We start from the raw sequence: 10,231 nt of genomic DNA, 5'->3' as shown, positions 1-10,231 counted from the left end.
TTTTTGTAGATTATTACTTTCATTATAACGTTAGGGCGGCCCCTCCGCAAGGTACACCTTATTTTACCATATTTACATTTGTTAATATGAACTATCAAGATGGGTTCATGGATTGTTAAGGTCAACAGATTAACTTTATATTCATGTCAAAATATGGGAAGTTCATGAATTCTTTGGTAGACGATAGAAGACTTCTGAAAGGGCAACAGCAAGTGACTCAAGTAAATCAGGCTCTCAGTTACGGGAAAATTTATACATCCAGCCGAGCATCATAAATACCATTCATCATTTGGAGTTCAGTTTGAGAGTTAGGCTGGTTTTTTCCTAGTGACTTGTAGAATTCTAGGGAAGTATAGTACATGTCCACCTCTATGATCATTTCTAGAAAATGTCGGGCGGTTGTGGGGGAACTATTGTCAAATGGAAAGTTGTTTCAATGATATGGTCCCACCAACTAGAGCTGTGCAGCCGTACGATCATTTTTACGAAAAGTTTTAGGGTTGTGGAGGAACTATCATGAAATGGAGAGTTGTTTCAGTGATACCGTTACACCCACTTGGGGCGTGCAGATCCTTTTTGTATTGTTATTCATGGCTAAATTCGTAAATAAATGTGTTCATTTTCAGAAAGTGATCATTCAGTTGAACTGAGCGTGATATTTGTGATCTGTAGCCGTATATACAAACACCCTTCACGGTGTTTTTAGGCTATTGCAAAGTATTAAGTTTTTTTCATAATGTAATTGAAGAACCCTTCTCGAACTACTTCATAGATAATACGCGGGAATGTTGGAATAAAAGCAGTTTGTCACTCTAGGAAGTAATACCTTTCAATTATCAATGTTAACGAGGTGTAAAGAATTTGAACAATTTTGTATTGCAGATGGTGAGAAGAAAATGTGTCCGAGTGTGTCCAAACTGTGTCTAAAGAGCGTAGAGGAAAAGTAAAAAGGTTAACAGGAAAGGGAAGGACTTGCTTCCCAGTAAATATCGTGTGGTGAGAGGTTGTAAAGGAGCTGGCTAAACGCGTGCAACATCTTCCTACATCCAAAAAGTTGCAACAAAAATTTGACCATTTTCATACATGATCCAACACCACTCAAAATGTTGCTACAGGGTGGCCAATAGTGTGCAACATGTTGCGTGCAACAATGTTGTAGCATTTTGTATCAATGAAATGTTGCGTGCGTTTAATTGTGTTGATGTATTATGTGCTTCATTTGATAGCTGTGTGACCGTGTCACCTTTCCCTTTAACATTTCCAAGTAACATTGAGCTTGGGACAGCTGCTGCTAGTTAGTTTTAAGGTCGGCACACACGAGGGGACTAGTTCCTGCGACTAGTCCGTGCGACTAGTCCCGGCGACAAGTCTTTGAAGGGTTTACACGAGGGGACCGGTAGCAGGGACTAGTCCCTTAAGGTGTTCACACGAGGGCACTCAATTGCACAAGAACATAGGAAAATTAAGAGGCAAAAGATGTTTCTTAGCCTGGGGCGTTACACGAAAACAATGAAAATTTGGCAACTTTTCATTGTAGCACTATTAAACATCAACGCAAATGAACTACACTTATTCAGTCGAATTATTCATGTTTTTACGTTCGGTTTTTTTATTTATTTATTTATTTTCAACAGACACAGAGTCAAATAGGGTAAAAATTGCATCAAAACGGCTCCAAGACATCTGTATATGTTTACAAAACTAGAAATAGTTTTTTATTCTTCAGTTGTAGAAATCTAGAATTCAGGGAAAATTCATAGAGACTGCAATGTTTACAAATACCGGAAGTCACGCATCATACTGACCCGTGATTGGCTTATTTACCGTTTAGTCGCAGGGACTGGTCGCACAAACAGTTCACACGAGGGGACAAACATTTGTTTCATGCGACAAGTCCCTGCGACCAGTCGCAGGGACCAAATTTTGGTCCCTGCGACCACAGAAATGTGTAGTTCACACGAAGGGACTAGTCGCATGAAACTGGTCGCTGGGACTAGTCGCAGGGACTAGTCCCCTCATGTGTGCCGACCTTTAGGCTCGTAGAATCTAGTGAGGGAACTGAGGAAATAAGAATGGAAGAAAGATATGGGCCTCAGCAAATATTTTTTTGGATTGTCACAATTAGCCCTTTCACTCCCAATTTCTCCTTAGCGATTCTTCTTCTACTATTCATATGATGTTGGTTCGGAGAATGTGGTGTTAAGGGACCGGTCATTATTTGTCGCCTGGGGGGGGTCGGAGTATTTTTGTTGTCACATCGAAGCATTTACCTGATCCCCCCGTAGAGTATCTGGTTTTTTAGAGATCCCCCCTTATCGGTAGTGGAAAGTTTCATGATCCCCCCCCCCCTTTTCTCCCAGCCACCGCCAAATAACTTTTTGAATATGCAAGTGATATTTTAATAGTGGTACTTACGTCTCATGGACCTTGAACCACAACGGTAAATATTTGCTCGTCAGATACGAACTGAATTGTCGAGGAAGTGCCAATCTCAGGCTGTTCATCCAAATCCACGAAAACATAGTCATCGTCGCTCTCTATAAAACAAACTGAAACGTTATGAAACAATTTTGAGCAATTGTAAGTATTCCATTCTCAAAATCTTGATTACCTTTCTAATTTAGATCGTGCCTGAATAAAAACGTGTATGTTAGACTACGATAGTGATTCTTTTTTACAAAATGGAGGGTCTGTAAAAGGGTTTGGGTTTTGTGTCTGGGCTAGAATAGAGTTTATATAATACAAAATACAACTGAACGTGGTCTTGAATATATGGTTGGGGGAGTCCCAGCGGCAAATCCTACCAAAGTATTTACAAATGCAATCACCCGGGGTCCTGGCGCGACCTAAAATTCCTTTTTTTTTGGTCTGATCCCCCCCATTATGCTTGTCAATTACGGCTGATCCCCCCTAAAGGTCTTCAAAAAACCATGTGATCCCCCCCTAAATACTCCGACCCCCCCCCAGGCGATAAATAATGACCGGTCCCTAAATAATCTAATCTCCTGATTTATTCTTTTTCGATTTTCTCATCACTTATCTGCTTAATATTGTATTGGAATGGTACCAAGAAATTTTCTCTTGGTCAAAGCGTTGAGATATCCTTCGGACTACCCAGCAAAGCCCGCTTTACATCAATTTTTTTTTACTAATACAAAATACATGATCTCTTTTGAATGATTGTTTTACTGTAGAAATGCTATTTTGTGTTCAGTTTCTGTTTGTTTGTTTGTTTGTTTCTTTCTGTTTGTTTGTTTGTTTGTCCCCAATTAGTGCTATGCGCTAGATTTTGACGACACATAATTAAAGTTGACTCCTCCTCCTCCTCCTCCTTCTCGTCCTCCTCCTCCTCCTTCTCCTCCTCCTCCTCCTTCTCCTCCTCCTCCTCCTTCTCCTCCTCGTCCTCCTCCTCATCCTCCTCCTTCTCTTCCTCGTCCTCCTCCTCCTCCTCCTCCTTCTCTTCCTCGTCCTCCTCCTCCTCCTCCTCCTCGTCCTCCTCCTCCTCCTCTTCCTCCTCCTCCTCCTTCTCCTGCTCCTCCTCCTCCTGCTCCTCCTCCTCGTCCTCCTCCTCCTTCTCCTGCTCCTCCTCCTCCTCCTCCTCGGCCTTCTCCTCCTCCTCTTCCTCCTCCTCCTTCTCCTGCTCCTCCTCCTCGTCCTCCTCCTCCTTCTCCTGCTCCTCCTCCTCGTCCTCCTCCTCCTTCTCTTCCTCCTCCTCCTCCTTCTCCTGCTCCTCCTCCTCGTCCTCCTCCTCCTTCTCCTGCTCCTCCTCCTCCTCCTCCTCCTCGTCCTCCTCCTCCTCCTCCTCTTCCTCCTCCTCCTTCTCCTGCTCCTCCTCCTCCTGCTCCTCCTCCTCGTCCTCCTCCTCCTCCTCTTCCTCCTCCTCCTCCTTCTCCTGCTCCTCCTCCTCCTGCTCCTCCTTCTCGTCCTCCTCCTCCTCCTCTTCCTCCTCCTCCTCCTTCTCCTGCTCCTCCTCCTCCTGCTCCTCCTCCTCGTCCTCCTCCTCCTCCTCCTCCTCCTCCTCCTTCTCCTGCTCCTCCTCCTCCTCGTCCTCGTCCTCGTCCTCCTCCTCGTCCTCCTCCTCCTCCTCTTCCTCCTCCTTCTCCTGCTCCTCCTCCTCCTCCTCCTCCTCCTCCTCCTCCTCCTCGTCCTCCTCCTCCTCCTCTTCCTCCTCCTCTTCCTCCTCCTTCTCCTTCTCCTGTTCCTCCTCCTCCTCAATATTGGAATAATGCTGATAGTTTCTAGAGAAACTGTTTGCGGCTGCGTCGGTGAGGGTAACGAAATAATTTGGATAAAAGACCTCCCAGCACAAAACTGTTTTAAGCTGAGAAAACGATCTTGTAATTAAAGGATCAAGATAACTGTATAAATTCAAATGAATAAAGGCTGATAGTTTCGAAAGAAACTATTTGGGGCTGCGTCGGTGGGAGTAACGAAATAATTTGGGTATATCAACAAAGTTGAAATGGTAAATTGGCGACTGTAACGATTACAAAAGCTGACGTTTCGAGCATTAGCCCTTCGTCGGAGCGAATAGAGGAATTCTGGGCTGTGTGTGCTTTTAAAGGCAGAAAATGGAGCTACGTTATCGGTGGGAACATGGCAACGAGAAAAACACGAATAAATTAGTGGAATGAAAAGCGTTCGCTGATCCCTGTGGGATTTAGACTGCCGGTTTGAAAGATGAGCTTTTGTTCAAGAGTGTTACGGCTTTCCGTGTTACCTAAGTGTAAGGAAAGACCGCAATATTTGATTTGGTTCATACATCTTATGAGACGTTTTGTTGTGTAGTATCGCTGAGTATTCTTATGAGTTGTGCCGTATTTTGATGAGCCCGTAAAGCGAATCAAAATACAAATAACGAGTAAAATACCCAGCAATACTACACAACAAAAGGTCGAATAAGTTTTTCATTATCCAACACGCCAAATTGTTATTTCAGTGCGGGCGAATTCCGCGGATATTTATTTACGGGGAGTGCGTGACAGAGGTATACGAAGCAGAACGGAATTGGCTCGTTGTCGTGTTGCTGTTTCTATTTTCTTCAATAAATGAAGAAATATCCTGGTTGCCCAGCTACTTTTCTTCGTTCGACTCATCTAATTAACATGGATCTATATTTTTCAGCCATTCCGACTCTTCGTCGTCAGAAATATGGCTTAACTGAATTGTCCGCCAATTTTTTTTTTCGTAACTTCAATCCAATTCTTCGCCTGCTCGATGCGAGAAATCTTGTCTTGCCGGTTCTCTGGAGTACAAATAGCGCGTGATATTTGTACTTGTCTGTGGCGTTATTTGTACTCTACGGAGTGTAGGTGGTGTAACGTTCGCATCGGTAACATTACTCAATGGCTATTCGAACCATATACATTTATTTCTTGACTAGTGGTTTCTAACAAAATTAATTACACTAAATTAAATCTAACGACCCAATATAAATGACATAAACAAAGTAATAAACGAAGTAAACGCGGCGAAATGAAAACTTGAAACACACCTGAAGGTTTAAATCTTGGAAGAACGCGAGGCGCAGCTTAAAGACATACAACATCAAACTACGTATCATAACGAAGCTTTTCGCGCAATCACTGAAATCTATATGTTGACGCGAGGGGGCTGAACCCCAGCACGTGAACAGACCGCTGGTCCCCAAAATTTGTTGTAGCAGTTGGATAATAATGTATTTTATCTTCTTTAAGGGACACATTTAACAATTATTCGCTGAATGCGAGGTGAATATCGTCGAATAATCCCCGAGACAAAGTCGAGGGGATTATTCGACAATATTCACCCGACCTGCGGCGAATAACTGTTTTAGTATAATTTCAGAGCTGAACAACTGAGAAATTTCTAAAATCATAACATTTTAGTAACGTTTATTAACATTTCATTTTAACATTTTATATAAACCGCGTGGAGTGGTTTATATAGCGTCAAGTAAGGAACCGCTCGACCAATCAGATTGCTGGAAACTCTTTGCTCAGCTCTGAAATTATACTAAAAAAATTTATGGTTCCTTTGATTAATTAAAACAGCTTGTGCATGCCCTCATAAGAAGGCAGCTAGCCAATACACTCAGAGATCGTGGCCTTAAATGATCTAAATCTGATGCGGTCGGCCCTCTATTTTCTCGAGCTCTTTGTTCTCAATAGCATTATTTTGTTCTTAATTGTCTTCATCGAGTTTACATCCAATTAGATTGACACAATTTTTCTCCATCTGGAAACATTCTATTAATCGGTCATGCTCTGTTGCCACCTTTTGAAGACATCCTGGTAAACATTTTGGCTGTCTTTGCGGAAAGCTCGAAGTGTCCTTGGATTAATTCAAAATCTCCTCAGAAATGTCTTCATGTAGATATCAAAACTTCCCGCCAGAGAAACCTAACAAAGAGACCTTTTACTGGGTCCACTTTCGTGTACATAGCTTCCCTGATGTATTTCTGTAGAGGAAAATGCCTTCTGTAACGGCATAAAGAGAATACGGTGAACGAGAATATCTGAATTGTATTTGATTGCTTAAGTTGTACGGTGCGTTACTCATAGCAGCGGACGGGGTTGGGGTGAAACCTTTAATGAACGCAAATGTGAGTCGACTGAAGGAAGATATGTAGTTGTTTTGTTTTGACAATAGAATGTAGATAAGTTTAAACTATATTTTTCTATAGTTGCAGAAAATTTTTTTTAAAGGTTTATGCTTCGTCTCCGTAGTGGAATTATCGTTTGGTTTCATGACTTTAAAACAATTGGCGTGAAGAAAAATGAAAAAATTTAGACGGAAATAAAATAAAAGTTGAATTGAAATATAGCTAACATTACCGGAAATACAACAACTTATCCCGAACAGTTAGGATGAAAATCCTTTTTTTTATTCAAGAGTTCTTAACAATAACAATTATCGAAAAAAAAAAACCATCAAGTATAGGTGCAGCTAGTTTCGAGCGATACATGTGTCTTCTTCCCTCGCGCGCTCCCCAGAACCCACTCTGTGTTTTCCATGGGGTCATTTTCAGAAGCTACAAAATATAGGGAGTTTTTATCTCTGAATAGGCTGTCATCTCTCTTGTCTCGGAGAGGCGTTAATTTAGCCGACAGTCAATTCATTTAAGGTTTCAGTTTCTATTTTATTAACTTTTTCCGTCCATGAAATTAAATACAAAAGGTTATCTGATAATTTCGCCCATGACAAGTTTAAGTCCCCGGTAAGAGAAAGTGTCATTTTTTATTTGCTTTTCAGATGTATAACGAATAATGATTTTTCTCACTCTCGTTTTCGCGCTTGCCTCAGAAAGAATTGCCAGTATAAATGTATTTTTAATGTGAACTTTACTCTTGCGTTTATAAATCCTACGATTCATTTAAAAGAGGGTTACAAAAAGTTAAATGCGGACATAGATCCCACTTGATATTCATGTCTCAGTTCTGGGACAGCAGCTTTACTGCTAACTGCTCCAATAACCGCGGCGAGCAACCAACCTTTGCTGGAAATTGTTGAAAGAAGACAGTAAAAACATTTGAATTTATTTTTCACCTTAAAGGTCATGAACGAGTGGGAGAGTTTCATTTCGCTGGCCAACGTGTTTATCCACATGGGCATGGTTAACAGTAGATTTAGACATTGTTTCCTCCATGTCTTAAACCAACTCGACCTATAGAGGAGGGGAATGAGCAATGGCTGTGAGTTTGCCGTTACGGTCTTACATTTCCCTGTCGTATCAAGTTCCTAGGAGGTAGCGAGGTTAACTTTCACCTAAAGACACCGGAGACAAGGTTTTGTTAAAGGAAACCAGCACAAATTTCGCTCCTGTGAAAGAGATCTGCTCGCTGAATCTGTTCTTTTAGGACTAAACTGCATCACATAACGGTCAATCAAAGCATTTACTTCAATCTTGTCGATATCACCCACTGCCCAGCCGACCTAGTGTCAAGACACTCACTGCTAAGTACATAAACTCGTTGCTTATTGCACCCCAGTTTGTTTTCTTCTTAGTTTCGTAACTCGTGAGATTTATATGGTATTATCTCTTATTCTGATTGGCCGATTCAATCTCCTCGGCTTTAATTTGAATTAACGTAGTGCCTACCATGCCTGAAAAATAGTACTGTGACGGAACCAATCTGTGACGATGTTAAAATGACTTGACACTTAAAAACAAAACCACTCTGAGATAGTACTGGCTCGTAATCGATACCTCTTGGCTCCGTCGACTACAAACATTTTTTTAGGTATGCGATGGAATTTTGTGAAAACAGTAATTCTGAGAGAGAAGGTTCTCACTTCATAGTCTTTCTGCCTCAAGGCCGAATTATGTGCCAAGAAAGCTCACTAAAACAAAAAATGTTTGAAGAGGTTTTCCCTTCTCTGATTTCGTGTCATCGAAGCGGTACTCACCAACATGTTCATAAGAATGATAGGCATTCCCAACACGAACATGAAAAACAGGATGTTGGTCAGTGCGGCATATTCCAGTTTGTCCCAAGGCATGAACAAGTCAGCATAGTTGAGTTCACCGAGAGTCATCACAAAAATGGTCATCATGGAGTATGGAAAGGTGGCATATGGCAAGAGAAGTAAAACGACAATCCATTAAGTAAATGATATGGGTGTTACTGATAAATAAATACCAGTATGCGTGAAGACTGCATAACAGGCTGGTTGAGTGATCTGCTGCCGTATGACAACTGAAATGCTGATTCACTGACTACTTGACTGAAAACTGGCGGACTGATTGATCGACTGACCAGCTGGATGAATATTGGACCGGCTTACGGACTGACTTATTGACTGTTCGACTGATCGTTTGACTGGCTTGTTAGCTGACTGAATGTCTAACTGATACACCAACAAACCGGCTCATGGACTGACAGACTAGTGCACTTCTTCAATAAAATACGTGCGAAAAAATGACGCCAGACTTTGAATCTCACAGTTTTTTCGTGTAAGAGCAGGCAAAATGTGCTGCTAAAAGCCATGACAAACATGAAAAAAAGGAGCAGGACCTGGAAAACACTGATGGTAATCACTTTAGTTTTACACCACAAAACAATTGAGAGATTATTTTCGTGTTATTCTCTCGTTAGAGCTCACGCCTGTGTTGGTCTGCTGTGTAAGAAGTTCGCCGTAACTACGACATATTTTTATTTTATATACTCCTCTACCATATTTTAATTATCTGAATAAAAATGTCATGGAGAGGAAGTTGGAATTTTCCGCTGAGCCGAGATTAAAAGTTGCATACGGTCATCGCGGCGAAAGGAAAGTAAGTGTCAAACTAAATAATGGAGAAGAGAAGAAAAAGTTATGTAATTTATTCTCTCAGAGGATCGATCTAAACATGCAAAGCAAAATCAATTTTGAAAAGACGGGCTGAATTCAATTCAATTCGGCGCTGCTTAAAACAGGCCTTTGAGCGCTGAAGTGATGTTTGCTTGGGAAAAAAATAATTTACAGCCATTTCGAAACTTGGTTTGAAACCAAGGTGGTTTCGATTACTTTTAGACTACTCAACAGATTCACGAGCAAAGCTTGAAAGAAAGCGATTTTTAGAACCGAAATGCACCACACCGCTTTTAGAGAGACTGGGTCTTAACAATCAGGTCTGAGGAGTAAAAAGTCGTTAACGATCAAACCTCTCCCAAAGATTAGTTCGATCGGAATATGATCGATTGTTGCTTCGGAATTGAAATTTTTTCTGTTTCCAAAAGTTTGTCTTATTATGTACCCCCCCTGGGAAGAAATTCAAGATTAACAAGTCAGGCTTCACAGTTGTATAAATCTGAATTTTATTTGTGGAAAAATTCAGTTAAAATTCAGCCAGCTCGAGCGGTCAGAGTTACGAAACACACGTGTTTTGATAGAAGTTGAGGGTGAGAGAGCAATAGTGACGCAAAATAAAGTACAGCTGTATTTACCTTCTTTCTCACGCGATGCGTGACAGATACCCTTGTTTGGTTTCGTACTGCTCGTGCAAGGCAACTTTGAAAAAAGGGAAAAACGCTTACCACTCCTGCCACTTCTTACCACTTCGTACCAGTTCCTACCACTTCTTACCACTCCTGTTGGTGGTAAAAAAGAAAAAGGTCATAACGTATATATTAGTTCGCCTAAGTAGTAAAAATTAGTCAAGATAAGTCAAGTTGGACGAATTTATAATCAGCAGTGTCCAAGTTGGACCTAAACTTCCGCTTGAACACATTTCCAACTTGGACAAAAACGCCCTACCAATCAGAAGGGA

At 41.4% G+C, this 10,231-nt stretch overlaps 1 protein-coding gene and 1 long non-coding RNA gene across 2 annotated transcripts in view; one reads left to right on the top strand and one right to left on the bottom strand.

The window, feature by feature from the left end:
* LOC111338607 (uncharacterized) overlaps positions 1 to 2,161 on the top strand; it is a 2,823-nt gene extending 662 nt beyond the window's left edge. The window contains exon 3 of the long non-coding RNA XR_002695602.2: positions 883 to 2,161. This is a non-coding gene — a long non-coding RNA (uncharacterized LOC111338607). The remainder of the gene's footprint in view (positions 1 to 882) is intronic.
* LOC111338601 (transient receptor potential cation channel subfamily A member 1-like) overlaps positions 1 to 10,123 on the bottom strand; it is a 15,352-nt gene extending 5,229 nt beyond the window's left edge. The window contains exons 1-3 of the mRNA XM_088737866.1: positions 8,389 to 10,123; positions 7,847 to 7,914; position 7,327 (exon numbers count right to left, since the gene is read on the bottom strand). Of these exons, the coding sequence (XP_088593992.1) occupies position 7,327; positions 7,847 to 7,914; positions 8,389 to 8,535 (216 nt within the window). The 5' untranslated portion in view covers positions 8,536 to 10,123. The remainder of the gene's footprint in view (positions 1 to 7,326; positions 7,328 to 7,846; positions 7,915 to 8,388) is intronic.
* Between the last annotated feature and the right edge of the window lie 108 nt (positions 10,124 to 10,231).

Source organism: Stylophora pistillata, chromosome 11 (genome assembly GCF_964205215.1).
Source record: "Stylophora pistillata chromosome 11, jaStyPist1.2, whole genome shotgun sequence".
NCBI classification, from domain to species: domain Eukaryota; kingdom Metazoa; phylum Cnidaria; class Anthozoa; order Scleractinia; family Pocilloporidae; genus Stylophora; species Stylophora pistillata.
Note: the sequence above shows the minus strand (reverse complement) of the source record. Positions and strands in the feature narration are given on the sequence as shown.